Below are 16,204 nucleotides of genomic sequence, written 5' to 3'. Positions count from 1 at the left end.
TTCTGCCAAGATAAGCTCTACGTTAGAGCCTTCTATATTATATATAATGTTATAAAGAGTACAATGTATCAAGTAGACTAGGACTGTGCTAAGAGTAACTTATATAAATAAGGACTCTTAGAGTACTAAGTGTTAGACTAAAAGGATTCAACCTATTCTATATGCGTTAATAACTGATTCATCCTCTAGCTTCTCTTATCTTAGTTTGTTTATTATTTATAGTTGATACAAAGGGCTTATCTTATACTCCCTCTGTCTCATTTTATGTGGCAACATTGACCGGGCACGGAGTTTAAGAAATAAATGAATACTTTGAAATGTTTACCAAATTTCCCTTCAAAAGTAGACTCACTTTTCTCTCTCCTCATAAATGTAATTGAGTACTATTTTTAAAATTAAGTGGGACCAATAAGGGTTAAAAAGAAATTATACCTTTAAATACTTACCATATAAGGAAATGTGACATTCTTTTTGAGACTGACCAATACGGAAATGGTGCCACATAAAATGGGACGGAGGGAGTATTAAATATAGCTTTACGAATTTGATCATGTCCCTATTTCTTCTTTGGTTCCCAATTTTTATTACTTGCTGTTTAGTATTTCATTTCAAATCATTCACACTCCATATAGATGTTTACACTTCTTGATCACTTAGCTTTTCTTTTATAAGTTTTATGTAGTTATAATCACTGTTTGTGCCTTTTGAGTCACCCACGCTTGTTTTGTCCAAGTTCTCGGCATCATAATTGTAGTCTTCTCTCATCTCGACCCCCTTTTTATTTTGGTTTAAAAAATGTGAAGTCTTTAAATAATAGTTGTTGTATTTGAGCTTGGGCTAGTAACTGTGAGCAGCATGTCTCTTTTGAAAATTTAGTGATCTGGACATTAATGCTCCCTGGATCAAATAATTTCTGTCTCCTTAGCCTTTTCACTCTTTCATTGTTGTTTTAGTGAGAATTTGAGCCTGTCAATGGTAAGATTGTATCAACCTTCGTGACCTTGAGTATTGTATTAGGCTATTGCTTGGATTTGTTTCATCTTAGTTTATTGTTTATTGGAGTTTATTCAAGATCAACTTTATATTATTCAGATTGTTTGTGTGATTACTTTATTACTTTCGTTACATACTTATACGTTTATTTTTATTTTTGATGCATGTGGAAATATGCCGAGTTCATTATAAACTCTTATTTTCCATTCGTCACATTTTGAGAGAGCCACAAAGGTCCTAAATATTCTTTTATCGAGTCAAACCCGCAAAAATTGAAGCAGGGGCTAAGAAGCTGAAGATTTTGGGCCATAATGGCCCAAGTTTATTTTCTGAAATTTTGTTTTTTTGTAATTTGGGTTCAACCCTCCTCGTAATATTTGTTTATCCTCGTTTTATTAGTTCTTAGGACAGGTTAAAATGGGCCTAAGGCCTAAAGAAAGGATAATTATTTGGAAAAATTACTAAAATACACTACTTTAATTTATTTAATTTCATTAATTCCCTACTGATGTATTAAATTACAAAAATCCCTTTTTTCATCCCAAATGACACTAATTAAATTTTATACATTAAATTTCATGTCCAACACATAAAAAGATACTCAAATTCATAATTTAAATTAGATACTTAAATTTTTATATACTTATCAATATTTCATATAAATATGATACTTAAATAACAGATGTATGACAGTATGACAGTATGATATGCATATACTATTATTTGATACCATAATATATACGAAATATAAGAAAAAATAAAACAAAGAATCATTTTATCATGATCACCAAAAAATGATACTTAATAAAATTAATTGAACATACTAACAAATATATTCAAAAATCATGATAAGATTAAAAAGATACTTAACACAATTCATCTTATACTAACATATAAAAAAACAGGTTAACATGATACTTACAAAATACTAATTGAAACTATATATATAAACGAAATATTAAATTTAAAATATATTTCTTTGATACATTAAATTTCATGTCCAACACATGAAAAGATACTCAAATTCACAATTTAAATTAGATACTTAAATTTTTATACACATATACTATTATTTGATACCTTAATATATATGAAATATAAGTAAAAATGAAACAAAGAATCATTCTATCACGTGATACTTATAAAATACTATTTGAATCTATATATAAACGAAAAATTAAATTTAAATATGTTTCTTAGATACATTAAATTTCATGTCCAACAAATAAAAAGATACTCAAATTCAGAATCTAAATTTGAGACTTAAATTTTAGTTACAATATATCATCTCATCGGAGCTCCGGCGACAAATACTTATCAAAGGGCATCGTTATTATATATCCGGAAGGGCATCGTTATTATATATCCGGAAAAAATCGTCTATTAATATATCCCCTTCACATGTACTATTATTGTTGCTATTTTTATTTTTTTCATGGAGTTGATTTGCCCAAATTCCTATGAGTGAAATTAGATACAAGATTAACTTAAATCAAGTGAAGGGAAATCAGTTACCCTTGATTTAGCTATAACAGTTACAGAAAAAAAATATTCGGTCATTTATATTTTAGTATCATTTGTATTTTATAAAGTATCCGAAATTCTTAAAAATAAGGGAAATTCTTAAAAATAAGGGATTTTTGGTAAATATTGATATTATAGGGATAAAATGTAATTTATCATTTACAGTATGTCATTTGCCTAATTTTTACTAATTATTTTCATGACTAATTTGGGACAAGAAAAATCAAATGGGCAGGCCCAAAACAAAATGGGTCCAAATACCGATTTAGACGGGCAGAAATCAGATTTGAACCCAACTCGCTTTCTCTCTTACTTTATTGTTTATTTGCTTGTTATTAAATGTCGTTAGTCTTGGGTTAAAAATTCAAATTCCCACGCCTTTATGTTTAGCTATTTAAACTATTGACTCTAAATAGATTTTAAAAAATATAAATTTTGTAAGTCATAGAATCTCACTTAGATAGTAGGTTAATATTTAATTTTTAGCAAATCTAAATAAATTTTAAACTTAGAATTAAGTTAAAACCATTTTACCAAACAAGTTAGTTGTCAGATAATTACTAGTTAGTGAATATTTTAACTGCAGTTAAAATCTTCCTAAAATGTTGATATGAACCCTTAACCCTTTTAAAAATCTTTCAATTTGATTTTTTGTTTTAGTCAATTGGAAGAATAGTTTTCTTGATTTTCTCAAAAATTAAGTAGAGACTCCAAACAAGTCCTAAAACAACGAAATATTTTTCCTTTAAATAAAACACACAATACAAACAGGTACAAGTATAAGGGTCTACTAGACCATTTCGCCTATTCAGTTACTATACATATATATACGTTCTTTTTTTCGATTTATTGGGTGTCGTGGCACCCCATCTGTTCAACTAGATCTGCCCCTGACTTTTGTACAACTCTTAAAATCCTATCAACCAAACATGATATAAGTTTTATTGACTTTTTTACCTACTAAAAACTTCTATCAAACATAGTGAAACTAATATTACATGTTTTAGGTCATCTATAATCATATACTCTATTTTACTCTACAAATATAGAGTTCTCTATTTTTCAGACAATCAACTCCAAATTAATTCTCTATTTTACTTTCCAAAAGAAATCTTTTTTTTCTCTTTCAATATTATATAAATATTTGTATTTCATTCTTGTTTTCTTATTAAAAACTCTATTTTTTTTAATAATTACTTTATATAATTTTCATGTGATATAGAATTTTAGTTTTTCAAATTTTTTATCAAATATAAAATTATATATTATTCTAAATTTTTAAATAATATAAATTGCAAGAAAATATTATATATAATACAAATTTAATGGATAAATTCAAATAAAAGGGAAATATAATTCCATAAACACTCAAATTTCGAAATAACTTTGTGCTCCCATAAATGCTCTATTAATGCATTAAGGAGTTCAAAATGAGCATTTTTGTCCTTAATTTTTCTGTGTTTACCAAAAAATTGTTCAAACTCGATATTTACATCTACCATCATTTCTTTACTTGGAGTTGGGACCTCTACGACATCTTGAATTGGTCCGTTAAGATAACGTTCATCCTCAATTATCATGTTGTTATAATACATGTAGTCACTATATCATGTAGCACTTCCTTTCTCCAAAAATGTAAGGGTCCTACAATAATTGCAAAACTCTGAATGCACGTTCAACATCTTTTCAGCATGATTCTTGTTTCATTGCGAATTAATTATGATGTCATGTATTGTATTTTATCTTGTATTTAAATTATTATGTTATGTGTTATATTGTCATCTTGTATTTGATTTATAATATTATGCATTGTTTTCAAATTAAAATTTTCATCTTATCATTTTATTTTTGTGTATTCTTTATAATGAAAATTAATAATAAAATCAAATTATATTATTATCAAAAATTAGAAAAAAAATCAAAATACTATTAATTCGGATGAAAGCAGTATGTATTAAATAATATTTTATTTTTTAAAACATCATATTACATTTAAAAGAATTGTAAATATTAAATATTTAATAAATGACATTATATGTAAAATAATATGTTAATTAGAAAGTAATAGAAATAATAATAAAATAATTAAAAAGTGAAATAGAGAGCATGAAAGTAATTCTGACTACTATGAATACCTATTTAAATATGAAGAATAGAGAGTGATATGGAGGTTGTTGGGCAGGATTGAAGTGTCCATTCTCTATTTTATCCTCCGAATATAAAAAATGAAGAGTAAAATAGAGTGGGTTGAAAATTGTCCTAATACATGAATAAAATGGACTCTATACGGTAACCAAACGGCCAAGTCAAAACAAAAGCGAAAAATAAGTTAAATTTTCAAGTTTGGTGATAAAAAGTACAAGATCATCTAAGATTTAAAATATACAAATTTAAGAGTCTACAATTTTCTAGAAAGAAAAGACAATTAAACGTAAATAAAGCAACAATGAAGTAGCTGAACAACTTACCTCTGAAACCTTAGATATACTAATGATGGAGATGGATTAATTTGGCTAAAAAATGGTGATTCCAAGTTATTGACCATAATAACATGGTAAAATAGTTGGAATAAATTATATATGCAAACGATACTTAGGTATCAACATAAGATGTTGAACTCTAGTCGTTACTAAACAAAATTTCTTAGTCATGTCAATATCCTTTGGGGTCATGCCATTTGGCAATTCCCAATCAAAGCAATAAATCAATTGTGCTAGCAGCAAATGAACGGCGGTGAGCCCTAGCTGCAAATCCGGACAACTTCTTCTTCCTGAACCAAATGGTAAAAGCTCAAAATGTCTTCCACGAAGATCAATGTTGTTTTCTTGAAACTTCTCAGGTTTAAACTTTTCTGGCTCAACCCAAATGTCCGGATCTCTTCCAATCATCCACACATTGATTAAAATTCGAGATCCTTTAGGTATGTGAAAACCATCAACCTCACAATCTTCAATCGACTCATGAGGAATCAACAAGGGTGCAACAGGATGTAACCTACTACTTTCTTTTATAACCATATCTAAATACTCCAAATTTTCTAAGTCTTATTCTTCGACCATTCTATTTTTGCCAACTACTTGTTCCAACTCATTTTAAAGATTTTCCATAACATTTGGGTGCCTCAAAAGTTCTGATAGAATCCAATCTATTGTTGTTGTTAAAGTATCCATAAATGCTACCAACAAGTCCTGCATATAAATCGAGTAAATTATCTAGTTAGCTATTAATTAAACTCATAACATATATTTAAGACTGTTATAAGACACAATTAAGTAAATAAAAATATGTCCCATCTGTATATATGTTTATAGATGAGATGATGATCATATACTTTAATATGATATCATCATAGTAGACGACGTTTCTGGGTTTGAGTAATTGAGTCACTCGTCAAAGGCGTGTTGAGGCACTATTAATTAGATAAGGGTGTATGCGACACAAATAAAATTATTTTTTATAGAAAAAAAGTAGATTTCTTATTTATTTTTTAGTGCTTTGATATGTACAAAAAAAGTAATCCTAAAAATATTTTGTATAATCGAAACAAATATTATAAAATATAGAGAGTGTGGGGTGGTGGGGATGCGGCTATGTGAGTGTAGTTGAGGTGTGTTTGGAGGATGAAAATAATACCATCAGTCAATATAGAATATCACTTGTAAATTTATTTTTTTATTTTCACTAGAAAAGTCATTCTCATCATTTTAAAGGAACTTCTTTTTTTAGACAAAATATTTTGAAAAATTTTGATCAACAAAATATGATGAAATGAAAAAATTATTTTCCAATCGTATGGAACATACTCTATAAATATGTTATTTCTAATATCGAGTAAAATACTAAACAAACAAATTAATTGTATTTTTGAGTTGGATTTTACACTTGGATTCTTTGGTACCTGGTTAGGAGAAATATTATATAATGTATTAGACCATGCATAAATAATCTCATGTTTAGAGGTTAACAAGAATTTTGTATAATGTTAATATGATACTCCCTCTATTTCAAAAAGGTTGACCTAATTTGACTTGGAACGGAGTTTAAGAAAAGAAAAAAGATTTTTTTAATCTTGTGGTTCTAAATCAAAGCCATGCCAAATATACTAAAATGTCCTTTAATCTTGTGGTTTTAAACATGTCACGTGGAAAATTAAAGTTAAAGTGTTACCAAAAAAGGAAAAGAGTCATTCTTTTTTAAACAAACTAAAAATGAAATAGGGTCTTCTTTTTTTTAAACGGAGGGAGTATTTGATTTGCATTGAAAAATCTGCCTAACTAATTTATATATAAATTATAAGAAATTATATATATAATTTTATATAAACTAAAAGATGAAATAACAAATACTCCCTTGGTTCTATTTTATGTGGCAACATTTGACCCGGCACGGAGTTTAAGAAATAATGGATACTTTGAGTATATATCAAATTGCCCTTCAAAAAAATAACTCATTTTTCTCTCTCCTCATAAATGTATTAAAAAATTAATTGGGATCAATAAGAATAAAAAATAATTATACATTTAAATACTTACCATATAAGAAAATTTAATATTTTTTTTAGAACTGACCAAAAAAATGATGACACATAAAATGAAACGGAAAGAGTACTAATATCTCATACTTCCCTATTGAGCTAAAAAATGACCCCACAAGTAGTAATGATATACATGTGCTCAATAAGGAAAAGTACAATAAAAAAACTATCTCTTGGAAGGAACTAGAGACTAATATTTATTAGGCATTCTACTTGATCAATCATATGATGGAGACAAATCAACAATAATGTCACCAATCCAAAAGGATAATACTCCCCTGTCATCTTTACATAAATAATTACCCTATTTAATATTTTTTTCATCTATGCTATGCTAAATAAATAGTGAATTCTTGCAGGTAGAGTAAAATATTTTAAATTTTAAAATTCAACTAATAACAGGTAGCACACAGATTTAAAATTTAAATTCAATAACAACATTACCATTAAAATAGCTTTGACATGCCTACGATCAAACTCGAATTCACCTTCTCCAGATTGTATAATCTTCATCAACATATCCACCATATCATTCTATTCATGATTAAATTTATCAAAACATGTTCATCAATCACTCTCTCTCTCTCTAAAATTCATCAAACAACTTCGCTTATTCCTTGGAACGACTAGTAAATCCTTGAAGATCAAGAACTCGAAGAAAAGGAAAAAATTCAGCAAAATTAGTCATTCCAGTTATACACAAGATATCTTGTATTGGAGATTTAAACCCCTTTTCGCCAAGATCCTCACTGTATGCGTCTAAAGTTTCGTTCCTGAAAAACTACAAATAGGAAAGGAAAAATAGCAAGCAAACAATAATATTTGAATTTGAATTTATGCGAAGGTTACAATCTTTATGAAATCTTTAATAAAAGACGTAATCCTCTGATTTTTCTCTTCACGAATGATCTTGATTTGATGGAATACTTGCGGCTCAACACTTGGAGCGAAGATTTCTTTGTATGCGGATGACTTGCAGATCACCACTGAAGAGCAACTATGTATTTTTGTATGTATGTATTTGTGTGTCTTTTGGTCAGAAGAAGACCTCTTTATATAGGCTTGAGTTAGGGCATTAGGGGTATTTTAGTTTGAATTTTTTTTACCCTTGGGCCTGAAGAACATGAGTTGGGCTCATCTTGTCAACTTAATGGACTGACCCAAATGATTTGGGATTGATTTAAGTCATACAATTTTGACTTAGATATTAGTCCGACTTTATCAACCAGTAATTTGACTTGGTCACCATATGGTGATTTAAGATTTAACCCAAATTTAATATGAATTTATCAATAAAACTTCACTGTCTACAAATGCCCCCTGCTTCGAGGCTAGTTGGGGTGCTCGATTTGTCGAACTTGTAAAGACAAGCCTTGAAGTATTTGTGAAGCAAATGTTTTTTTTTTGTCGTAGTTGATCTTTCACGAGACATTTGAAGCTTCACGAGAAATGATCATGCCGATAAGTTGATGTCAACATTTACCAGAGTCTTCATGACAATATTCTCTAATTTGTAAGAGGTCATTTGACTTTCGGTTGTTTATCAACTCATTTTTCGACTTGAAGTGTTTCAAGCTCATGAAGACTTATTGCATGAAATTTCTTCATAGTGTGGTAATTTCATTTGGGCCATTATCTATGAAATGACCACCAATTTCAATGAGCAAGGATTGCGTCCACAAGCTTGACTTGGCGATAGAGACTTTGTGGCTTAGATGCAAATTTTAGGCTTTCACTTGAATAGAATGCAAGGAATTTAAATTCTCATGACGCGAGTTTATTCTCATTCGGGCATATTTTTATGTATCTCCTGAGAAAATTTTTCCATAATTTGGTTTCTATGGAATTTCCATAATTTGATTCCAATGGAAAATTTCCATAATTTAATTCTTATGAAAACTTACAATAATTTGTTTTCCATGGAAAATTTTCATAATTTAATTCTTATGAAAACTTATCATAATTTGGTTTTCATGGAATTTTCATAATTTGATTCCCATGGAAAATTTCCATAATTTGTAGGAAATAAACTTTGCATCTTCATAATTTTCCATAATTTGTAGGAACACAATTTATGTGCTTTGATTTCTATAAATACATATGCTCTTGCACGGATTGATTGTCAATTTGAGGCATACAAAACTCAATTTTCGTCACTTTTTTTAGCACAGCACACCCGCGGTAGAAAGTTCATAACTTGTTGTAGAAATATTGAAATCATGATCTGTTTAATGTTCCAGAAACTAGACTCAGAGGGCTATCACATATCCAAACTTCAAAACCAAAATGCTTCAGAATTTACGGTAATTGATTTTTGAAATTTGCTATTAGATATGTCTTTTTTTTTATAGCTCTATGCAGTTCCACCAAAATGTCTTTATCTTGGTGTAGAAGATTTCAAACGATAAGCAACTTGTTTCTATAGAAACTAGACATCAAAGTCTACAACATATCCAAAAATCAAGGTAAAACTATTTATGGATTGACGATAATTAATCTTCGACGTTGCACTTCAATTCTGTCGTTATTGTTTTGCAGATTTGCGGAGTCTCACCAAAACGTTTGTATCTTGGCGTAGGAGAGCTCGAATGGAGAGATACTTGATTCTATAGAAAATAGAACCTTAAGTATTCATGCGTTTACTTCTGTGCATCTTTATTGAAGAGTTGCATATTGATTTCCGTATTGATTGAGATTTTTTTTTGTCTCTACATGGAGAGACAACATAAAACTCTTAAGCCAATAGGACCTATTCATCATGACAAGCGCGAGAGAATATGCCATAATTTTCATCATGTCAATTTGAATCTTCATGCAATTGGCACCGTGAGACACATCATTCATCATCACGAGCATGTGAGCATATACCATAATTTTCACCATGCCGATTTGAAGCTTCGTGCAATTGGCACCGTGTGACACATCATTCATCATGACGAGTGCGAGAACATATGTCATAATTTTCACCATGTTGATTCAAAACTTCATGAAATTGGAACCGTGAGACACATCATTCATCATGAAGAGAGCGAGAGCATATGCTATAATTTTCACCATGCCGATTTGAAGCTTCGTGCAATTGGCACCGTGAGATACATCACTTTTCCTTCTTTTTTTTTTAGGTTTACGATGGATTGCTAAATCTCAATATCATAAAAAAAATGAAGTGTAGTCCATAATTGGAGAGGAACCACTTGATGCATCTTCCTTTGTAATTTCAACTTTGATGACGAACCACACTTTGTGCCTCTTTTTTTACAATTGCGGCTTTAGTGACGAACCACTCTTAGTACATCTTCTTCTACTATTGCGGCTTTTATGAGGAATCATATGTGGATCATCTTCTTCTACAATTGCGACTTTAACGAAGAACCACACTTGATATCTCTTTTTTTTTGTAGCTTCAACTTTGATGATGAACCACATTTGGTTTTTTCTTTTGCAACTGCGACTTTAGCGATGAGCGGCTTTGTCGACGAACCATACTTTATATCTCCTCGTACAATTGTAGCATCTTCTTTTAGAGTTGTGGCTTTGATGAAGAACCACACATGAAGTATTTTTTTAGTTGCAACTTCGACGACGAACTACACTCGACACTTCTTTTGTAGTTCAACTTTGATGTCGAACCACCCAATAGTCGTTTGGCTGTCAGAGGGCTGAAATGTGGGGTCTGAAACTAAAAGTTGACTGGCCAATCGATGGAACTGACTGACGTCCCATAAGTGGCACCATTGGTGGCCCCTGCAACTTTTGAAAATCTGAAAAAAAAATTCTTCGAATCTGGGATGTTACATCAATTAGGTAGGGTTTGCTTAAGAGAACTATGGGTCGCTATCACGATGTTTGGGAAAGCAAATCCTCATTCACCAAAGCAAAGTACTGACTTTTAAGGGGTTCACATTTAGCAAACTCAAGGTCATTTTTGCGACATCAACAAGTGATTTTGAGCTGGAAATTTTAGGTTTTGAGCCTCATTTTTCATTTTTGAGCTTGGAATATCCTTGGGAGGCAATTTTCTAAAGGATTTCTAGTGTGAAATCATTTGGGTAAACTTTTGTATCCTAAAACTTCATTTCCCTTTGATTATTTATGGAATTTAACATCAAAATTTGGGACCTTATTGGCAAATAACAAGATTATCCAAGAACTCAAGTTTTAAACTATAATGGGAATTGTGAACTTATTCGGAGTCATTTTTTGAAATAATTTTTAGCAATGAGTTCCTAGTTAAGGCCTTGAGTAACATTTTCAAGCATTGATTTTCGGATTCAAACTTCATTTTTAGGAATTGGGCTTTTGATTGACCTATTATAAAAGTTTAAAATTGTGTTTGTTATTTTTGAAAATTTATTATGAATACTTGATTGATATAGATTGTTTGGATTTGGACATAGACCAGAAGGGAAAGACTCAATTTTTGTTGTTACTAGTTGATCGCTTTAAGGTAAGTGATTTCCTAAATCTTGTAATATACTAGAATTCACGTATTCCCTTCATTGTGTGTATGTTGAGAGTAATGAAAATGAGCTGAAAGGTTAATTATCCACTTGATAAATCTCAATGAATAAAAAGGGCCGGTTGAAATGAAAAGGTTATATATTGATCATAATGCTTGTGAATTGCGTTGTGATGACCCTTATTTGATGATTCGAAATGCTTGATAACATGATTGTGGACTTGAATTGTTGTTTCTTCCTTATGGTATGAAATTACTTATGTGCATTGATTGTTGTACACTAGACTTGTCATACAAAGCCAATAATAAATGATTCCGACTAGTAAAATGATATAAAGTTGATGAAGTAGTTATGGCTAGTGAAATGAGATGAAGCCAATACGAAATGGTTCTTGCTTGTAAAATGATACAAAGTCGATAGGAAATGGTTCCGGCTAGTGAAATGATATAAAATCGATGGGAAATGATTTCGGTATGTGAAATGATATAAAGCCGATGGAAAATGGTTCCGGTAAGTGAAATAATATAAAAAAGATAAAAATGGTCCCGGCTAATGAAATGACACAAAATCAATGGGAAATGGTTCCGGCTAGTGAAATCATATAAAGCGATGGGAAATGGTTCCGACTAATGAAATAATACAAAGTCGATGGATGGTTCTGGCTAGTGAAATGGTATAAAGCCAATGGGAAATGGTTCCGGCTAGTGAAGTAATACAAAATCAATGGGAAATGATTTCGGCTTGTGAAATGATATAAAGTCGATGGAAAATGATTCCGATAAGTAAAATAATATAAAGTTAATGAGAAATGATTCCGGCTATGAAATAATATAAAGCCGATGAAAAATGATTTCGACTAATGAAATGATATGAAGTAGATAAGAAATGGTTCCGCCTAGTGATATATTATAGGAATTAGTTCTCTAACCGATACGGGACTATATATATATATATATATATATATATATAATTATGAAAAAATCAAACCAAATCAATTGACATGAATTATATTTGATTTTGATTTGCTTCATAATTTAACAGCCAAATGAATTAAGTTGATTGTACTTTAGTTAAAAATCAATCCAAATCGAATTATGAATGACTCTCAACACATGATATATAAGACCTTATCACAGCGAGTTTCAATTTGTCTTTCTAAAACATCACCTATTTGAGAAACATTAATCATATTTTGCGTCTGATGTTTAGTATAAAAAGAGATTATCAATAACAATTTATTTTTAGCTAGATGTGTGTTAATATATTTAAGTTAATCATTGTCAAACGACAATCATATTGATATCCCTTAGAAGAAAAATATTGTCTTACCAAGAGATTATTGAATTTCATAACTAAAATGAAAAGAAAATTCTCCTTTTTACTAACAAGTTGTACGATAATGTTTCCACGCATATACACTTATACTAAAAATACAAAAAATACTTTATTTATATACTTAATCACAAGTAATGTGATTATTTGACTTAATCTCACATTTGTATTTACTTATTATGCAATCGATAAATAGGAATAGCCATTAGAGATAGAGCTCTAGCTGTTACCAAACCAAATTTCTCAGTCATGTTAATATCATTTGGCATCGTACCATTTGGTAACTCCCAATCAAAGGAGTGAACTAATTGAGCTACCACCAAACGAACAATGGTAAGCCCTAATTGCAAACCAGGACAACTTCTTCTGCTAGAACCAAATGGTAAAAGTTGAAAATTTTGTCCTCGAACATCAATAGTACTTTCAACGAACCTCTCTGGTATGAACTTTTCAGGCTCATGCCAAACATCTGGATCTCTTCCAATTGCCCAAACATTAACCAAAACTCGAGATCCTTTAGGTATTTGAAATCCATCAAGTGTGCAATCTTCAATTGACTCATGTGGAAGTAATAAGGGTGCAACTGGATGTAGCCTAAATCCTTCTTTTATGACCATGTTTAAGTAATCTAGATTTTCTAGGTCTTTTTCTTCTACAATCCCCTTTTGACCAACTACATTATCCAACTCACTTTGAAGTTTCTTCATTACATTAGGATGTTTGAAAAGTTCAGATAATATCCATTCAATTGATGTTGATGAAGTATCCATTGAAGCTACCAACAAGTCCTGTATATTAAAATATATATCTATATTTAGTGATTGTGAAAACTTTGTCACCAAAGATCATGAAATATATTTAGATCTATATCAAGTAGACACAACTATTATATTGTAATTTCTTTAACCTAATTTGTGAAATATAGAAAAAAAAAATTAAATTAAATACAAACAACATCAAAGTGATGTTGATGTACATTTACATTAAGAAAAAACATACTATGACATTACCAATAAAATAGCTTTGACATGTCTACGATCAAACTCGAATTCAGTTTCTCCAGATTGCATAATTTCCATCAATGTATCAACCATATCTATACTAGTTTTAGACTGGTCACTCAAATATTGTCCAGTATGTTCATCAATAACATTCTCCAGAAATTCATCACAACTCTTAGCTATTTGTTTCATACGAAGAATCAATCCTTGAAAATCAATAAAAACGAAGAAAGGGAAATAAATCAGCAAGATTTGGCGTTGCTGCCATACGCGACATCTCTTGGACCATATCTTTGAAATCCCCATCTACATTGTTATATTTCTTTCCAATTACCATAAGACAAGCCATGTTAGCGCTAAGAGATGTAAGTTTAGCGCTAAGATCAACCACATCGCGATGTGAAGCTGCTTTTTCAAGGAAATTCACAAGAATTTGAACCTCTTGTTTCCTCATAGATTGAAATGAATTGATCTTGACATTGTTTAACAATTGTAGAGTGCATAATTTACGCATATGTCTCCAGTATGGTCCGTACTTTCCCATGATCAAATTTCTTTGTTTATAAAAAATGTAATAACATGCTGCATGATGTGGTCTACTAGCAAAAATTTGGTCATGGTTTTTTAAGAATAGTTGTGCTGCATGAGGAGAAGAAGCAATAATAGTAGGAACAAGACCAAAATATATGGTCATTATTGGACCATATTTTTTCGCTATTTTATAAAGATCTTGGTGAAGATTTTCACCAAACATATGAAGATTTCCAATAAGTGGAAGCCTTATTGGACCAGGAGGAAGTTTTTTTCTCTTAATGAATTCTTTCACAAGGAATATTTTTGCAACTAATGCAAGAGATACTAGCCAAATTGAAGTCATGACGGAGGAAATATTAATGAGAAAAAGAAAAATGATGGTAGTATTAATAAAGTTTGGTACTAAATAATAAGGGAGGCGCAAGGACCATGCTAGTCTTAAAAATCTCAAAGATGCTAAGATGTGTCACATCGGTATGATAAACATTTTCTCGTGAGTTGGCTTTTGAGGTTCAGTTAGACTCAGGTGTCATATCTTTATATTGTATAGAGTCATGTCCATTCCGTTTGGGCTCCCAGTCCATGCAACAGTCGGGTTTGGGTGTGATGGGGATGTTAGACTGGGTAAAATCCCACATTAGTTGGGGAATGGATTGGTGGTTTCCTTACTTGGGCAATCCTTCCCTCATAATCTAGCTTTGAGGGTTGAGTTAGGTCCAGGTATCATATATTTAAATGGTATAAGAGTCAGACTCATCCCAATTTGTTGTTCAACGGTGATGGGCCCCCATTTAGAAGTGTTCGCGCTTCAGTTGAGGTCTGGGCGTGCCAAGGAGTGTTAAGATGTCTCACATCAATAGAGGGATGAAAATTTAATCTCCTTGTATGGACTTGGACACACCTTTTCTCATTAGCTATCTTTTGAGGTTGAGTTAGACTCATGTGTCATATCTTAACAAAATACATAAGCAATTCCTTTTAAGACTACATTTTTCATTGGGTACTTTATTTCAAATATTGTCCATTTACATTAGTTTTGCACTTAAAAATAGATAGGTATCTGTCAATTTCCGTATAAAATAAAAAATGACGGATACAAAATACAATTTTTGATGCTTTTATTATTTTTGTTTGTATTCTTCAATTGTACTTGTACAATTGTAATTTTACATTTTTAAAAAAGAAAAGGGTCAAAATCACCTGTCAACTTTGTTTTATTGGTTGACTTTATTACTATCGATAAAAACAAGTTATTTTTATCCCTGCCATCAATAAACTTAACAAATATGCCCCTCTTTGGATGAAAAATCACAAATCAATTAAAATTATCCGATTTTACTTAAATTACCCAATTTCAATTTGATCCGACCCACTTAATAATAATCCGAAATATCAATAAAAAATTTCAACCATTTACCAAAAATCATCTCCGCCCTTTCGCCATAAACCCTGTTTCCCATTCCCTTTGATCAACTGATATTGCTCCAGTAACAGCCATAAGTGGAATTGAATAACCAAAACAAGTTACGATTACTGATGAAAAAAAACTTTAAAAGGGTTTTTTGGGTTTTCAACTTCTCCAACCAAAGTACTCACATTATCCCAAAAATTAAAATTCCAAAACAATGAATTGAAGAACATATTTTAATCCTTCTTCACCCCTTTTTTCCTATATTTATCCATCTATGGGGCTGAATATCTGGAATCGCAATCAACGACATTATAATGAAAGGTGCAAGTGATACAATCCCAAGAACAACAACCACATAATCCGATAACTAACAACGTAGATACCAAAAGATTTCTCTTGTCAAAAGGTCAATTAC

General features: G+C 30.6%; 1 protein-coding gene across 1 annotated transcript; it reads right to left on the bottom strand.

Annotated features, from left to right (window-relative positions):
- Window positions 1-12,864: 12,864 nt before the first annotated feature.
- LOC101264513 (cytochrome P450 71AU50-like) lies at window positions 12,865-14,766 on the bottom strand. Its single transcript, XM_010321517.3, has 2 exons — window positions 13,854-14,766; window positions 12,865-13,631 (listed from the first exon to the last, which is right to left on the bottom strand). Exons 1-2 carry the CDS (start codon window positions 14,148-14,150, stop codon window positions 13,014-13,016), a joined length of 915 nt encoding a protein of 304 aa, XP_010319819.1. The 5' UTR covers window positions 14,151-14,766; the 3' UTR covers window positions 12,865-13,013.
- Window positions 14,767-16,204: the final 1,438 nt, after the last annotated feature.

The sequence above is a fragment of the Solanum lycopersicum genome, chromosome 4, assembly GCF_036512215.1.
Source record: "Solanum lycopersicum chromosome 4, SLM_r2.1".
Taxonomy (NCBI): Eukaryota; Viridiplantae; Streptophyta; class Magnoliopsida; order Solanales; family Solanaceae; genus Solanum; species Solanum lycopersicum.
This window is presented reverse-complemented; position numbering and strand designations above follow the sequence as displayed.

Coding starts and splice junctions, on each gene's coding strand:
- LOC101264513 (XM_010321517.3), bottom strand. CDS start 14,150: ATGGGGATTTCAAAGATATGGTCCAAGAGATGTCGCGTATGGCAGCAA. Junction 13,632..13,853: donor ATGTCAAAGCTATTTTATTG/GTAATGTCATAG, acceptor TTTAATATACAG/GACTTGTTGGTAGCTTCAAT.